Source organism: Panthera pardus, unplaced genomic scaffold (genome assembly GCF_024362965.1).
Source record: "Panthera pardus isolate Hobbes unplaced genomic scaffold, ASM2436296v1 HiC_scaffold_8, whole genome shotgun sequence".
Classification (NCBI taxonomy): domain Eukaryota; kingdom Metazoa; phylum Chordata; class Mammalia; order Carnivora; family Felidae; genus Panthera; species Panthera pardus.
Genome location: NW_026527013.1, coordinates 130,130,154 through 130,150,847, shown reverse-complemented (window position 1 = coordinate 130,150,847; position 20,694 = coordinate 130,130,154). Strand labels below are relative to the sequence as shown.

The window sequence follows — 20,694 nt, the reverse complement described above, 5'->3', positions numbered from 1 at the left end:
CTTCCCTCATCATACCGCCTTCTCTGTCTCTGGCCCTCCTGCCTCCATTTCCCTCTTTTACATTTTTTTTTTTTAATGTTTTTAGTTTTGAGAGAGAGAGGGGCAGAGAGAGAGACACACACACATACAGAATCCGAAGCAGGCTTCAGGCTCTGAGCTGTCAGCACTGAGCCTGACGCGGGGCTCAAACTTGGGAACCGCAAGTCAGGGACCTGAGCCAAAGTCGGTCGCTTAACTGACTGAGCCTCCCAGGTGCCCCTCCCTCTTTCTCTTATAAGGACCCTTATAATTCTTTTGAGCCTACCCTGATAATCCAAGAAAGTCTCCCATCTCAAGATCCTTAACTTAATGAATAATCACTGCAAAGTCCCTTTTCGCTGTGTAAGGTAACATATTCACAGGTTCCCAGATTAGAACCTGGACATCTCTTTGGGGTACAGGAGGTGTCCTTATTCTGCCTGCCACACGCCTGAAGGCAGCCCAGCCATATATCCAGTGCATGGATATATGCAGCCCAGCCATATATCCAGTGCATGGATTCTCCCTCAGGTTCCTAGCGATGGTTTTTCAGGCACATAACTTGAATATTGATAATGACCCGAGAACACAGATCTCAAAATGACCTCTTGGTGTTGGACTAGTTTCTATCTATTGGGTTGAGTTTTTCTGCTTGAAACCTCAACATCTTTAAATTCACTTAATTCTCTTGTCACCCTCATCCCTCCGCTGATGGGCTCTGAGTCCTTTCTCTGTATTGTTTATGGTCCAGATGATGCCGTTTGTGTCTGTCCCTGTCCTGTAAAGATGGTGTCTAGAACTGAAATCAGTGCCTCAAGTCTGATCTGACCAACACAGAGCAGAGTAGGACTAATACCTTCCTTTCTTAAGGCACTGATCTTCTGGCGAAGAAAGCTGAATTACACTAGGTTATTTGATGGCCATTGTCACCCTGTTAAATTACATTTTTCATGCTGAAAATACTTGATTTTAATGTAAACTTAGAATATGTTGGACATTTCTTAATATTTATACACCTATTTTCTTATCTGTAAGATGGAAAAATAGGGCCTTCTTTTAACCTTGATGTGAGCATTTAATGAGCTGTTCTGTGTATAGCACTTGGCAAAGTATGGAACTACCATCTATCTACTACCGCCACCGTCATCATCATTGTCATAATCTCAGTCCATGAAATACCCCTCGTCTCAGACACTTGTCGATTTGTTTTTAACGGAAGGGCAGGAACTTTTCCAGTTCCATAAATATTACCAAGTACCCAGCCCAGCTAAGGCACTTGGCCAGCCTGTGGCTGAGTGCAGTAGTTTACTTGATGTGGCGAGCTTGGGCTTTATCCATGGCATTCCCAGCATAGAATCAAAGATCAGGGTTTCAGCTAATAATGGAAACCTCTTGGCTATTGAGGTCAAGCCATAAATCGATCCCGTTTGACTGTAATCACTGAACTCTTTTGAATTTCTTCCCATTGTTGTGGCCTTATATTTATCTGTCTACAGTGATATTTTGCGAAGCCTTCACGTGCAAAGCCACTGGGCCTACTAAACAGAGACAGGTGTTATGCACATCAAATTTACAGAGTATTAAATTTGAGAGGTGCAAGGTGTTAATAAACATTGTCAGGAAAATAGCTTTTCACACTAGTGCTATGACTCCATTTCATACTCACTTTATGGTTTCTCTCTTAATTACCCAAGATGCTTTCTTAACAGCATTTGGGCTTATTAGTTTTCTCCAGAGCTGACCTCAGGTGTATTGATTTTAATTAGCACGTTTCAGCTTTATCCTTCTGCACGTTTTGGCAAGATACGGTACGTGGCAGTACTGGAACATAGCAAGCTGCAGAATTCCTGGGGAGACATACGTAGAATGTCATCCAGGAGAAATGTTCTCTTTGTTGTGTATTCCCTTTTCAGAGAAATCTTATTTGAGGCTAAAAGGTTTGCAAAAGAGGAAAAGGTTGCAGGGATAATGACCATTAAAGACCAGAAAAGTAAAGCATGTGCCTAAAGTGTTTGAATTTATGAATGTATGTATTTCAGAAGTTCTTCTGTAAGTCACAGAAACAGTGTAACGTAACAAAGTAGTCTTGTCCCTCCTACCACCTCTTTTACCCCTGCCTCTGTCTTTACCCCACCCCCATTTTAATAACTCAAAAACTTGAGGCCTGGAGGTTTATATTACCCCATCTAGACGGATACCACACAGAGCAAACAGTAGAGAGAAAGAGACTTGAGTCCAGATCTTTGATTCTAATCTTCCTGTTTACCCTACATCCTTTAGGCTTATCTGAATTCACAATCGCTTCTGAATTCAGAAGAAATAGAAGAATCCAGCTACGGTGTAAGCTAAACAGGCTTTATGGATTGGTTTGGGAAGCTCATGCCATTTTCAACTTTTCTTCTTTGCCAAAATATACCATAGCTTACTCACATCTCTCATCTTCTCAGTGACGTCTTTCTCATGAAACACCCGCTTTCCCTGTGCCCCTTCTTAGTCTTATTATCCGCAGAACTTCCTGTTATTATGCAACATACTATATATTTGGCTTCTGTATTAAAGACCTCCCTATTACTGGAATCCAAACTCTGTGGGAAAAGGATTTTTGCTTTGTTCACTGCTGGGTCTCCTAGGCCTAGAATAATATCTGGCATGTAGTGGGTACATGGATGAAGAATTTCATAGCTCTGGAAACACATTAATCTCTCCACCACCCCTATTCATCCTTTAGGCCTAGCCTACAGACTGGGGAAAACTGGTCACCTTACAAACCTCCCTCATCCCTTCTTGCTTTTGATAAAGTCAGAGTTGCCCTTCCTCCCAAGAGATGAGAGTGGAAGTCTCCTTCGCAGGAAACACTTATTCTTGGTTTTGCAGGACAGCTAAGCCCCGTGTGGTTTGGACTAGCTAATTACTCATTATGAGAAATTCCTAAAGTAGAAAGCCCTGTAGCCATACTTCCCATCACCCACTGTATGTTTTAGTCTGTCTGTAAGCAGAGCTACTCATTATGTGTCACCTATTCCAAGAAGCAAAGGAATTTTGCTATTGTTAACAGACATATTTTGCTCTAATCTGCCTCGATTTGAGTGTTGCTTTTTTATCTGCCGAATCTGTTAGTGGGGGAACTATCGTCAAGAATTTTTTCCCAAACATAGTGTTGAAATAGCACGTGTGCCGACCAGTAGCATATCAGGCCTATTTTGATTTTGTTCAAATTGGTTGATTTAGAGGCTGGAGTTTGTGAATGCACTATTAATTTAGTAATGGTATTGTTAAATCATTAAAATGCACTTTTATTAAGGGTGTGTGTGTGTGTGTGTGTGTGTGTGTGTGTGTGTAGTAGTCTTTTAAGTAGCAAACTTAAAATATTTACTCGCCACTTTGTAAAAAATAAAAAAAAAAAAAAAGAGAGGTGGTTCAAACAAAAACCTACAAAGCACACAGATATAATTTTAAATGTGTTGAAATATATTGGTTTTCTCCTGGAATTCCAAGTTCATTGCCTCCCCAAATTGATTTGTATGAGAGAACTAGAAATTCATAAGCCAGAGACCACTGTATCAGTTATTTCCAATGTGTTTTCTACATACTCTTTATAAAGGGTGGTTTAGATTTCATCCTTTATGGGACTTACTTATTTTCTCTATTTCATGTCCCGTCTGTTTCCTGGTCAGTCCAGGTCACTGGCAAATGATGCCATCATCAAAAGTTTGTCTTAATGGAGGAAGGTGACCAGTCACACTGGTATTCCCCCATGGATTTGAAAGTTAGGGTACTTTCTTGTACACACTGCTGTCAGGAAGTCTTAAAAATCTCCCAATTTTGTGAGCTTACTTGTGTGGTTATGTTTCTTCTAGTGATCTGCTTTTTTTTGTGGAAAGGTTTTTTTTACTAGGAAAAAATATATATATTGCTTTTGATTCTTCTAATGTTTGAAAGCTATATTAAGTAAAAGTGAATTCAATGTTGCCAAACTTACCAGTATTTATCTTCAAAAACTTTCTGGTAACATTGTGTTTACTTCTTTCTCACTCACTGTTTACCCATCATCTAATTCTCATAGGAAAGGTAAAAGCATGCTGTCAGTGTGTTTGCCTAAGTTTGGTCATTGGCATCAAATTTCTTTTTTCTTGTGGCAGTAAGTTTTATAAATAACCAATTGAGAAAAAAAAATTGGTGTATGTGTTCATAGAATATGGCAGTTCGGATCTTATTTGTGTTATAGCTTGATGGTAAGGAACAGTAAGCCAACTTTGTCTTGCATAACTGAATTATTCTACATCTGTGTTCATAAAGCCTAACCTGGATTCTTCCAGCAGTGAGATCATTTTGTCTGTGAATTTAGAAAAAGATTTAAATTGTAACTCTACCCTTTGCAGTCCTGTCATTTTATTCCATGTGGGTCTTTCTTCTACTCTAACTGTTGTGTCTATAAAGTATTGAGTCTGGCTTCTTTGAGCCACCCTGCTAGGCTGTCATTTTGTAATCACACCTCATAAATGAAATGAGGGAAATATTGAAAAATGGTGAGACTTGACAACACCTTCATTCTTCGTCCCTGTATTCACCTCCTAAATGTACATTTTCAGTGTCGCAACTTCAGACCGGCAGAGGCTGGCCTTTACTTTTCTTGGGTATTAGCAATGAAGGTGGGGGCCCTTTTATAAAAGTGTAAATATAATATATTTTACTTTTATATGTATGTTATAGCAGTTCATTTTATGAACTAAAGTTTTTCTTGATAGAGTACTTTATTATACTTACAAGATATATATATATATATATAATATATATATAAAATATATATGTATGTATGTGTATGTATATAATATGTATATATTTATACATACACACACACATACACTCACTCACAGAAACATTTATCTCTAAAAACATGGTTTTAATTTTCCTACTAGGTGAAATGAGGAATGATTTGTACATCACTATAGAAAGGGGTGAATTTGAAAAAGGAGGGAAGAGCGTGGCCAGAAATGTGGAAGTCACTATGTTCATTGTGGAGAGTAGTGGCCAGATCTTAAAGGTACGTGGATAGTGGGTACTTTCTGGTAAAACAATTCCACATCATTGTTCGGGGTTCATCTTTAATGTGATTGGTTAACTTCTGATTTACAGTCTTTTCCACCTTATGTTTCTTCTCCGCCCCAGGGTAGTTTTCTTCCCTTTTTTATTAAATCACTGAAATACCTTCCAGAAGAGACAGTAGAAGAACAGAGAGGCTTTTACAGTTTGATTGTTTAAGGAATCATGGCAGTAATTTCCTCAGAGCAGCTATTCCTTAAATGTTGCATTCTTAGTATCACCCCACTCTTCCCCTTTCATCTGTCATACTTTTGGAGATGAACACTTTGTCTTGGGCGACTGGTTAAAAAAAATAAAGACTACCACATTGAATCCTGTCTGTTTTCATTTTGGTCAAGACAGGGCTTGAGGAATGGGGTGCTGTTGATGATTGGGGTGATAGGAGCATGTCCTTAATGGAAGGAGTGTTTCGCGTGAGCCTCAGGGAGGCCGTGTGCATTTCTCAGGGAGGCACCGAACAGGCTTGTGACTGCAGCAGGTTGAGGACTTTGCCGCATAGTTGAACTCCAAATTGGGCGTGCAACTGCCCATCTTGCACTTGTCACAGAGGTCCACCCCTGGCTCCGGAGGCCCTGGGAGATGTGCACGGGGATTAAGTGGACACACTTGCTAACAGATGCAAGTGTAGAACAGCGAGGGCCCAGGGAGGGCCTACATGAAGTGCTGTTTGGGGGAGCAGGCAGATAGAGCAAAGCAATTGCTCTGCTGTTTTTCAAATAATCTTTCATTGAAGCTGTCTTTAACCTGCATGTTTCCTTTGTTAGGATTTTATCTCCTTCGGCTCTGGAGAGCCGCCAGCTAGTGAGTACCACTCCTTTGTGCTTTATCATAACAACAGTCCCAGGTGGTCCGAACTGCTGAAACTTCCTATTCCTGTGGATAAATTCAGGGGCGCACACATCCGCTTTGAATTTCGGCATTGTTCCAGTAAGTGTTTTCTTGGGGCTGGCTCTCTTGTGTGGGGGTAGTGTCCTTACTGAGCTATAGTGACCACGTGGGCTACTCTGCAGAAAGTATGACAAACCAGAGACCCTGGAGAGGGAGAAATGAAGGGGAGTGGAGTCCTGAAAGGTGAGTGGGCTCACTTCTTCTCAAAGAACCAGTAACGTCTGTGGAAACACACAGGAAGGACAAGGAAGGAAAAAAATACCTGTGGAAGTCTACAGGGTTCTTCTTAAGTTGTTCATTTTCATAAAAATGAGTTGATCACTTTCATAGTCTAGAAAGATTAGAAAGGGGAGACACGCATTAAAAACGTGTCTGGCTTATGGTGTTTGGGGCAGTCCTGACCCACCTGCTGCTTCTCCAGCAGAGAGCTCATCCAGCTCTCAGACACCTCCGGGGAACCCAGGAGGAGTTTTCTAGGCCTGTAAAGTGCCTAGGAAAGCCTCTGACTGGCTCAGATATATATCTGATTTGCATATACCTGCATCACAGTGCAGTCTCAGACAGTATTCTAATGACAGGCTAGTAATGTCAGTCCGAATAGGCCTTAGAGATGACATGAAGTAATCGCTTCATTTTACAAATTTAAAAAACCCAAGATGTAGAGATGTTATAGGTTTTGCCCATGTGAACATTGCTATCCCTAAAATTGTCATTTCTTGACATCTCTATTTTAATTCTCCTCTCAAGCCCCTACTCCTGGCCCGCTCCAGTCCCCAGTCCAGGGATCTTCTGGTATCCCTGTGTCCCTGAAATGTGTCTTAGACACTACCAGAAGTGTACCTTGTGACTGGAGAAGGTTCTGGTGAATCTTGCTTCAAGAACAGTGTAATACATGGTAGGTACAAAAGAGTCACATTATTGGAGAAGCAGCAGACTCCTCTTTAGTCTGGAATGAATGGGGGCATTGCCAATAGTTGAGCGGTGACTTCACCTGAGCCCTGTGTAGTGCACCAGGATTCAGAGAGAAGAGAAGGACTGTCCGCTGCAGGGATGATGGCATGTTTTTGGAATTGGCTCAGGAAGGTCCAGTAGTTTTGCTTTTGTGGACGTTTTATAATGTAGGGAGTTGACTAGCAAGGTCTTAACATTCTTCTAAATTCCCAGAGGAGTGTCATGGAAAGGACTTGGAGGGGGAAAGCATAAAGCACTTGGAATGGTGCCATAGCATTCCTTCCCCAATCCCTGTTACCAGTTCTCAGTTGAGCCTCATATGAGCTTTGAGCTTTAAGGTAAGAAAACGATAGAGGAAAGTAAAGATGAACTGAGAAAAAAGGGAGAAAGCATTTGGAGAAATTTAGACAGAGAACTTGGAAAATGAAATAAAGGCTATTTTCAGTAAAATGTATTACATCTGTCCTCTTGTCCTTGTACTTCAAACATTGTTCACAGTGTTTTTTTTTTAAATATTGATTGTTAAAATTCAGAAGAAATGGCACAAGCATGAAGAAGAAAAATCCCCATAATCCCATCAACTATGAATAATCAGGCAATCATTTTATCACATGAGCTTCCAGATATTTCTCTGTATACATGTATTTATTTAAAAAGTATTTTTTATCATGACATGCATGTTGACTGAACACCTACTATGTGTCAGGCACGTTACTGGGCATTGGAGATACATGAGTGAACATAGCAGAATACCTCCTCTCATAGAGCTTTTGTGCTAAAAAGGGGAGACAGACAATATCTGAGCAAATAAATACATACTATACCAGGTAGTGATAAGTGCAGTAAAGAAGATTATATTGGATTTAGGTGCTGGAAAGTGATGATGCTGTATTGTTATTTTACAAAGGCTGATCAGAAAGAAGCTCTCTAATAAGGAGATGTATCAGCAGCAACCTAAAAGAAATAAAGGCATGAGCCCTTGGGTATCTGGGGAAAGAATATTACAGGCAGAGAGAACAGTGAATACAAAACGCTTAAGGTTGAAACCTGCTTGGCATTTTCAAGGAATAGCAAGGAGGCCAGAATGAGCAGCTGGGAGAGTTTGGAGATGAGGCCAGAGACAGAGCAGGGGAGCCAGATCCCATATTGTCTTCTAAGTCATGGGGAAGACTTGGGACTTTGTTTGCAGGGAGGAGAGCCATTAGAGGATTTAGATTAAGGAGAAGCCTGGCTGCTTTGAGATGAGAGGTTGTAGGTGGGAATAGAAAACCATGTAGGAGGCTTTTGCAGTCCCCCAAGTAAGAGGTTAAAGTGGTTTGCATTAGGACGGTAGTAGGCCAGTTCTTTTTTGCAGATTTATTGATAGACTAGATGTGAAAGAAGGGGAAAAGCCAAGGATGACCCTGAAGATTTTGGCCTAAGAATGAAGTGATCATTTAATGAAGTGGGGGAAGACAACAGGAAGAATCTTTTTGGAGAGCAAAACCCAAATATTACATATTAAATCTGAGAAGTCTTTTAGACATTAAAGATGTCAGATAGACAGTTGAATGAGGTCCAAGCTGGAGACAAACTTGAGGACAACACAGGGCTCATTGTTGTGCTGTAAATACTTAATAACCAGCACTTGGCCTGGGGGAGAGGAGAGCCCTGAATTATAGTATTTGCTGATTTCCATCAAGTAAATGCTCCCACCATGGCTAAATTCAAGCTACCAACATGACCATCACTGAACTTGGAGTTGAGGATAGATGCACACTGTCACCTCCTGTGAGCCAGTACAGGCCAGCTCCAGCATATCACCAATGCCCATGATTTTCAGAGCCATGAGACTGGATGCAATTGGATTCCTAAAGAGTAAATTTAGATAGCAGAGGCAAGTTCAAGGGTGGATTTCTGGGGTACTTTCACATTTAGATCTTGAGAGAATGAGAAGAAGCCATTAAGGAAATTAAGAGGGAGTAGCCAGTGAGGTAGAAGGAGAATCCAGAAATAGAATCCAGGAAGTTAATTGAAGAAAGATTTTCAAGAGGGGAATTGATCTGATATGTCAGGTGCCAATGATAATTAAGTTGAGGACAGAGGAATTACCACCCTGTTTGGCATCATGGAAGTCATTGAATCTGACAAGTGGTTTTAGTGGATTTGTGGTGATGAAAGTCTGGCAGGAGTGAGTCCAAGATTGAGATAGAGGAAAGGAAGGGCAGGCAGTAAGTACAGACAAATCTTTTCAGAAGCTTTGCTAGAAAGAATTCAAGAGAGCAGAGATATGAGATAGTAACATAGTAACTATAATGCAACTGGGGTCACAGGAGGGTTGTTGTTGTTGTTGTTTTCTTTTTTTAAGATAGAGTTCTAAAGCATATTTGGTGGAAATGATCTGGAAGAGATGGAAAACTGATGATGTAGAAGAGAGATGGGACAAGTGTAGGAGGAGTTCCCTTGCATAAAGGGAGCATGGGGTCCAGCGCTCTGGGTTGAGTGGACGATGGAGGCATGGTGCCGGAGAGCCGAAGCAGGTGCATTCCTCAGTGGAACATGTGGGAGTCCTCTCTGCATCCACTCAGAGTGAGGGAAGGGCTGAGGTATGGGAGGCTTGAAAAGGGAAGAGGATGGATGAAATCACCATCTAGAAAAGTGAAAAAGTGAGTTGGGTAGAAATATGTGGAAGGTTTTCCCAGCTAAGTGTCCATCTGCGGTTAATGTGCATTAATTTAAGTGAGATCAGTCTGGCATAGGTGTAAGTGCAAGTTGGGTTTCGACCCACAGCATTATAATGGGAAGTGCGGAGGAGTAGCTGGTTGAGGGGATCCTAAGTGATCAGAAGGGTGGGGTGTAGAAATGGGAAGTGAGAGCTGATGGGCGCGGAGAGAGGGTCAGTAAATCTGAGGTCCCTGGGCACAATTGTTGGAGTTGGGGTATTAGAAAAAATGAATTGGCAAAATTAGGAGGTAGAATTGATAAACTTAGGGTCCTCATTAGTGAAAGGGGATCATATTGTGCCTAATAATCCATTCAATTTATTAATGCTGAACTAGTAACTTGGGACAGAAGACCATGTACTTTAAACTTTGCTATTTAGCTTTTTTTTTTTTTTTATAACAAGGCATATTTGGGGAAACTATTGCTGTGTTTCTTAACCTTTGCTAATTTTATTCATTTACAGAATCTTTTTAGCCTTCCAAATTGAATACCAAAAACCACACCAAAAAGATAGTGACATAAATTTAGGAAATTACTTCTCAGTATGTGTTCTCCCCTAAATCATGAGTTACATAGCCAGCTTTCTCATTGATGTAGAAATCTCATCCTAGAGATCTTCACTGTGCTTTTCATTTCACTTTTAAAAACATTGATATTTTCCCAGTTTCTTTATGGGGTTGAAATTAATAACTTTAAAAGAAAATCCTTTGCTATAATCACATTTTCAGGGGGGCCCCCATGCTAGAGGCCAAAACTGGAGAGGCAAAATTACTATTCTCTGTGTGGTGCCCCACTCCCCTGTGGCTGAATGCCAGAAGCAATCATGAGGAAATGATGTATTACTAAAGCCTCTTGTCTGAACTTCAGGGTCACCATATCTCACTCCTCTAGCTCTAATCCTCATTCCAAAGCTGGACTCTTCCATCAAGTATTACTCTCCACTTGCACACATGAGTGGGAAAGAATAACCATCCAGCCCCCGATAGGCTGCAAGGCCCTGGAACTCCTCCCTACACATCCAAATACAAGGAGACAGTCCAGTTGAACCAACCAGTTTCTTTTAATATTTTATCCATTTTTGGAGAAATGGAAGCTTGTTGGAAAAAATTGGAATGGTACTCAAGATGTAGAGCAGGTTACCCAACATCATGTGATCTCATTTTCCCTCAGTTTCCTTCTCTACAAATAATTGCCAATGATACTTGACCTTTCCAGCCATTGTAATTCTTCATTGGGCATCTGAAAACCTCATTGCCTCATTTCCATCTTCCAGAATACTCCTGCAATAAGCTCTTCTTAAACTATAGATTGTAGTTCATTTTGTTTTCCAGCACGTCCAAGATCCCAAGGAGGTAGCTTCCATAGGGCTGTCTTCACACAGGTGGACATAGGGAAGGTTCTTTTATAGATCAAGGCAGAGCTTAGAAACTACCTTTGCCCAAGTAGTAAGCAAAACATTGAGCTTCACATTCATTCACTCACTTCTTCATTTATTTAACATATACGTACTGAGAATCTACCATGTTCTTGGTACTTGTTGAGATACCAAGCTCAGAATAAAATAAAATAGAAGGATCCTTCCCTCAGTGCTGCTTACACCTGGAAATAGAGGGGAGGATGTGATGAGAAAAAATAGGCAATCCAGAAATTTTTTTAAAACATAATTTCAGAGAGTGAGTCCCATGAAGAAAATTAGTCAAGCAGCATAGTTTGGAGATTATGGGGCAGGAATATGGGTTGGAAGGTGGCTACTGTAGATAGAGGTCTCCTAAGAAAAGCTGTTTACTGTTGTGTATAGGGAGCTGCTGAATGTGGATTGTATTTCTGGATGATCACACTTGTTGGCAATCTGTGAATCCGAACACAGGTCTGTAAATAGGCGCTTAAAGAAGCAAATAATTCTTTTTTTTTTCCTCACAGCAAAGGAGAAAGGAGAGAAGAAATTGTTTGGTTTCTCCTTCGTCCCCCTGATGCAGGAAGATGGTAGGACTCTTCCAGATGGCACTCATGAGCTTATCGTGCATAAGGTAATGTCAGTCAGATGTTGACGGTGGGCCTGAATTATTAATTCATTATCTTATTACCACTCTGGGAAAGAGAAAAAAATGACTGAAAAGAATACTCTTTTGGAAGATTGCTAGCAAGGAGCGTATCTTTTTTAAGGCATTGTCTCTGTATTCTGTGTGATCCTAAAACCTCTTTTAAAGATGATTTATATCTTTTTTAATTTAGGTGTACATATGTGGGTAAGCCTATGTGTTGACATTAAAGTCCTTTCTGTTGCCCTGAGAGGATTAAATAACCTTACAAATAAGTTTTTAAAATTTTCCGTTGCATACCTGTTTTCGGATCTAGATCTATATACCCTCAGGAGTGAATTTAGCAGGGTCATCATTACATGTTTCTTATCCTCTGCTCTCACCAAGCAAGTAGAGAATCGGCAGTTCTTTGTCATAACAACTTTAGCGGTTGTTACTTTCTATTCTGTGCGTCAAGAATTGTCATAAAAGCTTTGGGAACAAAGTATACAGCAGTAGGCAATAAAAAGAAAATTCACAAAACAAGAGCTCCTTAGAAGTTATCCAAAAATACTAGTAATGAAGAAGTATAGAATAGAAATACTAGTAACTATAAAACAAAGAATTAAAAGATACAGTTTTCTCCAAAATATTTCTCCTTTGCCTTTCTCTGTCTCTGTGATCACATGACTTTCCAGACTAATCAGTTAATACCTGGGCTAACTGGTTCTGCCCACCTGCGTCTCGTCTCCAGGTTTCATCCCATCAGGGTGACCTATCTAAGGTGTGCATCTGACCAGGCCACTTCCCAATTTAACCCCCCTGAAAAACTCCTGACTTCATAGAAAATAAATCATAGGCTTCTCAGAATTGTGCAAGGCTTCCCAATCCCCTACTGCTTCACCTCTCAACATTCCTGGATTTGATGCCATGGCCACATCCAGCTCCTTCTAGTTCCTTCCCCCACTAGATGTTGGTTCTCTCTGCTTTGCCTCTGCCAATGGCACTCCTGGAGTCTTCTCTTCCTCTCCCTCTCCCTGTGGTTAACTCCTGCTCATCCTTGGATGCTCACCTTGACCACAACCTTTATCACAAGAATGGTCCTCACTCTCTGCCCCTACTCCCTGTGTTTCTAGCTGGTCAACTTCCCTCCTCTGAGTTCTCAGGGTTTCTGCACACATCTCTTACCATTGTACTCATAATATTGTCCCATAATTGTCTGATGCTCCCTCAGTTTACTACAATAGATTTATGAGTCCCTCAAGAATGACAACTTGGGTCACAGGGGTTCTGGCACATGGTAGATGTGCAACAAAGATTTATTGAATGAATGAAGGAGTACAAACAAAAACTTTCCTCACGTTGGGATTATTGCTAATAAAATGAGGGATGATGCACAACAACCTGGCAGCCTCCCCTGGTATGTGCATGCATGTGTATGTGCATATTTCGTTAATCATTCATTTTCTAGTTATTTGTTCAATGAATTTATTGACCACAAACTACAAGTCAGTCACTATTCTAGGTACTGGAAATATAGCGGCTAACAAAATAGTTAAAGTCCCTTGTGTTTCTGTCCCTTCTATTCCCTCTACTTCGAAAAGTGACTTAAAGAAGCTTACAGTGTTAAATACAAAGATGGGGCACTGGGTGGCTCAGTCGGTTAAGAGTCTGGCTCTTGATTTTGGCTCAGTTCATGATCTCAGGGTTTGTGAGTTTGAGCCCTCCTAGATCTCCATGCTGGCAGTGTAGGAGCCTGCTTGGGATTCTCTCTCTCTCCCTCTCTCTGTCCTTCCCCTGCTTGCTCTCTCTCTCTCAAAATAAATAAACTTAAAAATTAAAAAAGTAAAATACAATACTGAGACAAAATATTTTAAACTTTTTAAATGTTTATTTCCTTTTGAGAGAGAGACAGAGACAGAGACAGAGTGTGAGTGGGCAAAGGGCAGAGAGAGGGAGACACAGAATCTGCAACAGGCTCCAGGCTCTAAGCTGTCAGCACAGAGCCTGATGCAGGGCTCGAACTCAGAAACGATGAAATCATGACCTGAGCCAAAGTCATACACTTAACTGACTGAGCCACCCAGGTGCCCCCAAAGACAAAAATATTTTATTTTTTTTTATTTTTTATTTTTATTTTTTTAATTGAATATCTTTTAATTTGTTCTTTTAAATTTACATCCAAATTAGTATATAGTGCTATGAAGATTTCAGGAGTAGATTCCTTAGTGCCCCTTACCCATTTAGCCCATCCCACCTCCCAAAACCCCTCCAGTAGCCCTCAGTTTGTTCTCCATATTTATGAGTCTCTTCTGTTTTGTCCCCCTCCCTGTTTTTATATTATTTTTATTTCCCTTCCCTTATGTTCATCTGTTTTGTCTCTTAAAGTCCTCATATGAGGGAAGTCATATGATTTTTGTCTTTCTCTGACTAATTTCACTTAGCATAATACCCTCCGGTTCCATCCACGTAGTTGCAAATGGCAAGATTTCATTCTTTTTGATTGCCAAGTAATACTCCAGTGTGTGTGTGTGTGTGTGTGTGTGTGTGTGTGTGTGTGTGTGTGTGTACGTATATATATGTATACACACACGTATATATACGTGTGTGTGTGTGTGTGTGTGTGTGTGTATGTATATACCACATCTTCTGTATCCATTCATCCATCAATGCACATTTGGGCTCTTTCCATACTTTGGCTATTGTTGATAGTGCTGCTATAAACATTGGGGTGCATGTGTCCCTTCGAAACAGCATACCTGTATCCCTTAGGTAAATACCTAGTTGTGCAATTGCTGGGTCGTAGGGTAGTTCTATTTTTAACTTTTTTGAGGGACCTCCAGACTGTTTTCCAGAGTGGCTTCACAAGTTTGCATTCCCACCAGCAGTGCAAAAGAGATCCTCTTTCTCCGCATCCTTGCCAACATCTGTTGTTGCCTGAGTTGCTAGTGTTAGCCATTCTGACAGGTGTGAGGTGGTATCTCATTGTGGTTTTGATTTGTATTTCCCTGATGATGAGTGATGTGGAGCATTTTTTTATGTGTCAGTTGGCCATCTGGATGTCTTCTTTGGAGAAGTGTCTATTCATGTCTTTTGCCCATTTCTTCACTGGATTTTTTGTTTTTTGGGTGTTGATAGATATGAACCCTTTATCTGATGTGTTGTTTGCAAATATCTTCTCCCATTCTGTCGGTTGCCTTTTAGTTTTGCTGATTGTTTCCTTCTCTGTGCAGAAGCTTTTTATTTTGATGAGGTCCCAGTAGTTCATTTTTGCTTTTGTTTCCCTTGCCTCCGGAGACATGTTGAGTAAGAAGTTGTTGTGGCCAAGATCAAAGAGGTTTTGGCCTGCTTTCTCCTCGAGGATTTTGATGGCGTCCTGTCTTACATTTAGGTCTTTCATCCATTTTGAGTTTATTTTTGTGTATGGTGTAAGAAAGTGATCCATGTTCATTCTTCTGCATGTCGCTGTCCAGTTTTCCCAGCACCACTTGCTGAAGAGACTGTCTTTATTCCATTGGATATTTTTTCCTGCTTTGTCAAAGATGAGTTGGTCATACGTTTGTGGGACCATTTCTGGGTTCTCTATTCTGTTCCATTGATCTGAGTGTCTGTTCTTGTGCCAGTACCATGCTGTCTTGATGATTACAGCTTTCTAGTATAGCTTGAAGTCCGGGATTGTGATGGCTCCTGCTTTGGTTTTCTTTTTCAAGATTGTTTTGGCTATTTGGGGTCTTTTCTGGTTCCATACAAATTTTAGGATTATTTGTTCTAGCTCTGTGAAGAATGCCGGTGTTATTTTGATAGGGATTGCATTGAATATGTAGATTGCTTTGGGTAGTATCGACATTTTAACAATATTTCTTCTTCCTATCCAGGAGCAGGGAATATTTTTCCATTTTTTTGTGTCTTCTTCGATTTCTTTCATAAGTTTTCTATAGTTTACAGTGTATAGATTTTTCACCTCTTTGGTTAGATTTATTCCTAGGTATTTTATGTTTTTTGTGGTGCAATTGTAAATGGATCGATTCCTTCATTTCTCTTTCTATTGTCTTCATTATTGGTGTATAGGAATGCAATTGATTTCTGTGCATTGATTTTATATCCTGCAATTTTGTTGAATTCACGGATCAGTTCTAGCAATTTTTTGGTGGAATCTTTTGGATTTTCCATATACAGTATCATGTCATCTGTGAAGAGTGAAAGTTTGACCTCCTTCTGGCTGATTTGGATGCCTTTTATTTCTCTGTGTTTTCTGATTGCTGAGGCTAAGCCTTCCAATACTGTATTGAATAAAAGTGGTGAGAGTGCACATCCCTGTCATGTTCCTGACTTTAAGGGGAAAGCTTTCAGTTTGTCCCCATTGAGGATGATGTTAGTGTTGGGTCTTTTATATATGGCTTTTATGATCTTGAGGTATGATCCTTCTATCCCTACTTTCTTGAGGGTTTTTATCAAGAAATGATGCTGTATTTTGTCAAAAGCTTTCTCTGCATCTGTTGAGAGGATCGTATGATTCTTGTCCTTTCTTTAATTGATGTGATAAATCACACTGATTGTTTTGGGGATATTGAACCAGCCCTGCATCCCAGGTATAAATCCCACTTGGTCATGGTGAATAATTTTTTTAATGTATTGTTGGATCTGGTTGGCTAATATCTTGTTGAGAATTTTTGCATTCATGTTCACCAGGGAAATTGGTCTATAGTTCTCCTTTTTAGTGGTGTCTTGGTCTGGTTTTGGAATCACGGTGATGCTGGCTTCATAGAAAGAATTTGGAAATTTTCCTTCCATTTAGAAGTCAGTAAAACAAATAGAGTTCAATGTACTGGAACTAAAATGATCTGTTTATCTCACCATTAGGTGAGAGGTGCTTTATGTAAGATATATGACAGGTGATGTCTTTAGCTACAGTTTTCCAAAAAGCATAATGGTACTTTGTATGAGTGTTTGTGATACTGCCTCTGTGTAACATTAAATCTTGACCCACAAAAGGCAGGGCTAAGGTCATTAAAACTGAGCTTCCAGCTTCCTAATAATATATAGAAGAACGGATCACTTTCATATGGCATATCAAGTATGGGCTTTCACACCTACAGGTCAGACAGTGTTTTGGGGCAGGTGCTAAGTGTCCAGTCAAGTCCAGGTTGACTCCTCTAAATGAGTATGAATAATACCAAGATTCATAGTTGATTTTTAGAGACATCATTACACCTAAAATGCCAGGTGGACAGGGAGTGGAGCTTGCTTCTCCGAAGAAGCATTGAGGAGCTCAACTGGTACCGACTTCCAGACAGAGAACCACTTTTTTTCTGATACCAGTTGCCTGTCATGGGCCTGCTGGCAAGGGCAAAACTTTTCTCAGAAGTAGAGCTTTGAATCTGCTCAAGCCCTTATACAAATTTTCATGGGCATGTTTAGAATTCCGATCCATAAGGCATAGGAAAATTCATTTATTTGAGCTTGAGCAATTTAAAAGACAGGTGTTCCCAGTGATCTTCCTCGACCACAAAGGAGGCCCGGGATGATGTCTGTAAGTTGTCTAATTTTGGGCAGACCTACTTTGAGTAGACCCATCAGGAAGCATTAGTTCCATAGAAGAACCATAAGTAGCTATGTTGTCTTATGATTAGGGTTATTCAATGTTGCTTATTTGAAGAGGTGTGGGATACTTGCCAACTCTAACAACTTTTGTTTTTAGTCTAGTTGATGCCATGGTTTTCTTTTTCATAGTACTGAGCCAGCAAGTTCACTTTCAGCCTGAGGCCACTTGGAGTTTATGATTGTAAAACCATATTATGAGCATAATGCTTATCCTTCTCCCATGGCAGGAGGACACACAGCATGCTGATAATTGCAGTCTTGAATTTACTATTTTAGAAAAAATAGAAAAGATAGGAGGAGGAGGAGATTTCAAATCATTGAATAAAAAAAATAGCCCATTTAATAAGTAGTGATGAGATGACCACGATGGGTATTGGAGCAAAAGAGCTACCTTGCTTCTTCTAACAAAACAAGTTTCAGATTAAAGGTAAAAAAAAAAAAATTACAAAAGCCTTAAAAATATGACTGAACATTTTATAATATTCAGGTAAGGAGGGCTTTTCTAATAATGGCTCACAGGTTAGAAATCAAGTACAGAAAAAAACTTGTCAGTTTGACTGTATAAAATTTAAAACTTCTTTGTTGATGAAACCGTCGTAGTCAAGGCGGAGAGAGACATGAGAAGCTCTGACAGTGGGAACACAGCTTGGAAAGGGTGGCTGTTCCCAATTCACCGTGAATTCTTCCAGATCAGCCCCCATGAGAGCTGTTGGCAAGACCGCACCATTCTGCCTGTCACACCACTTCCCTCTACTTAGCAGAGAAGACAGAAGCTGTCGGACAGGATCTTGCCTCACTTCCTGTGCTGTCTCCTTTACCACCTGCAGGCTTATCTGCCTCCTTCCCTTCCCTCCTGCATCCTGTCTCAGATGACGGGACAAGGCTCCTTCTCTCCAAGGGTCATTCTTCCACCTGCTTCCTTCAGGATCTTCCTCCCTCCTGACTCCCTGGAGACTCTGCTCCTCCCAATGTCCCCTCTTCCTCCTGCAACTGTGTCTGCTTCCTTTCTTCTGGCAGTATTCTCTCAGATTAATAAACCTGCTCAAGCCTATTTCTTAAAAACAAAAACAAGACTTTTTAAATAGCCACACAGTCCTCCTTCCCTTCCCACCATGGTCTGTGTGCATGAAAGGCCAGTCTTCCTTCACTGTCTCCACCTTCCTGCATTCCATTTGTTCCTCACGCTGCTTCTGTCCCCACAGCTCAAATGAAGTTTCTCCCTCGAAGTCACTAGTGCCCATCCTGGGTCACATAACTCTTGTTTTACCACTCACTGTGAGAGAAATTTAAAATGCAACACCTGTAAAATTCAAAAAATTAAAAGTAAACTGATAAGTTTAGCATAAAAGCATGCCATGCTGAACAGAAAAAGGAAAACAAGGCTAAGGTAACTTAATAGGTGGACTTGGTCTTAACACTGAAGGTTATTAATGTGACGTCCAGAAAGCCCCTTCATTCTAACAGATTATACCAGCATATCTTCATTGTTCCCACAGTGGCTAAAGCCACTGGCCGCTTTCAGAATCTTTCCTTACTTCCTTGTAACATGTAACACTATTGATTACCCTTCCTAAAAACCCACATTCCTTGGTCTGCTTTACAATGTTCTCCTGAGCTCCATCCTTCTTCTCTTTTGAGGACCTGTCTCTCTTTATCCACCCTTTACGTGTGGGTGTTATCACAGCTTTCATCCTTGGCCAACGTGTGTGACTTCTATAATCTAAAACCGTCTCAGGCTATTCCATGGGTTAGCTCACCACGTCTCTGCTGATAGGAGCCACACTGGATTTCCAGCCCACAGCTTTTACCAGCCTACTAACCATCTACATCTGGCTTTGCCAGGGACACCTCAAACTCAGCAGGTCCCAAACTGAGCTTTCCTCCTGCCCCCACTCATTGCCGGCTATGGACAGAAACCCACAGTTTTCCTTGGCTTTTCACATACATCCTCCATATATAAATAGACGGTTGCAGAACTTCTCAGCTCTACCTCTTTGGCTGTACTTAATCTAGGGAATTGAAACCAGAGGTGAGTATTGGAATCACCTTGGGATTTTCCTAATTGAGAGGTTTAAGGCAGTTCTGAGGCTTTTTGTTTTTAAGTTTATTTATTTATTTATTTTGAGAGAGACAGAGACAGTGTGGCGGGAGGGTGGGGAGAGAGGGAGAGAGAGGGAATCCCAAGTAGGCCCCATGCTGCCAGTGCACAGCCCGACGTGGGGCTTGAACTCATGAAACTGTGAGATCGTGTCCTGAGCCAAAACTAAGAGTGAAACGCTTAATTGACTGAGCCACTCAGGTGCCTCCTGAGGCCTTTTTGCATTGAAAATTCCCATGCTGCAGCCTTACTAAAGTGCATATAGTTGTCACAATATACTTGTGCCATAAAAAAAAGAAAAGGTTGTTTATAAGACATTTTAGACTCACAGAAGAATTGCAAAAAATAGTACTGAAAATTCCCATATACCCTTCACCTAGCTTCTCCTTATTTAACATCTTACATAACCTTAGCATATTTATTGAAACTACGTTAACCTTTGTGCTGTTGCACTTAATTGCCATGGCTCCATAGTCTCATGTATGTGCTTTTATTCTCCCGGTGCCTTTATATCTACCATTTCTTCTACATAAAATGTCACTCCCTCATTTGCTTGGCGAGCCTCTGATTCTGTTTGACTGAAGTCAAACAGCCCCTCTTCCATGAGGCCTGATTTCCCTTCCCCAGCAGGGCTGGAACCCAGTGGCCCTTGTCACAACTTTGTCATGGGATGGTGCAGAGGCCAGATGCATAATTCCCTCAAGGACAGGGACTTTGTTTATTTCTTTGGTACATTCTTAATACCAAATTAAAGGACTGGCAAATAGGAATTTAATCAATTTTTAATAATATCCTTCAGGATGGCTAATTATACTGAAAGAGTCCCTAAAAGAAGGTATTTTGCTGCCACAACTATTTAAATCTGGTTATGATTAACGGGTAAAATATAGTGCCAACTGGATTGTCTAACTCACTGTATTTTTTAAATTTAATTCTTTACTTTCTGTAGATTACAGACCCTTAAGTTGATTAATGCACTCTGGATTTCAGTATGTGTTTATTTCTGCATAAATTATAGATATGTTCATCGCTCCATCACATAGCTTATATTATTGCAGATACCCCGTTTCTGGAACACTGCTCAGGACTGACCAGGGCAGCTCTCTTTCACACAGCTAAAATGGTGGGCCAAACAAATAGTCTCTGGCACAATGCACCATTCATTGCTCTATCAACTGTCTTCAGCCCTGGCCCGAGGAATAGTCTGTGAGCCAAGCTGTGTCATCTTAAAGCAGATTGAGACCACCACCGCGTCCCAGAACCTGCTTTTAGTTCTTCTGGGAGAATCTGAGCACATTTGTCCTGTCAGGTCTGATT

General features: G+C 40.7%; 1 protein-coding gene across 4 annotated transcripts in view; it reads left to right on the top strand.

Annotated features, from left to right (window-relative positions):
• The window catches only part of DOCK4 (dedicator of cytokinesis 4), a 430,872-nt gene that overhangs the window by 263,086 nt on the left and 147,092 nt on the right, over window positions 1-20,694 (top strand). For all 4 annotated transcript variants that reach the window (XM_053897288.1, XM_053897289.1, XM_053897290.1 and 1 more), the window contains exons 14-16: window positions 4,935-5,059; window positions 5,883-6,045; window positions 11,581-11,687. In XM_053897288.1, the coding sequence (XP_053753263.1) occupies window positions 4,935-5,059; window positions 5,883-6,045; window positions 11,581-11,687 (395 nt within the window). The remainder of the gene's footprint in view (window positions 1-4,934; window positions 5,060-5,882; window positions 6,046-11,580; window positions 11,688-20,694) is intronic.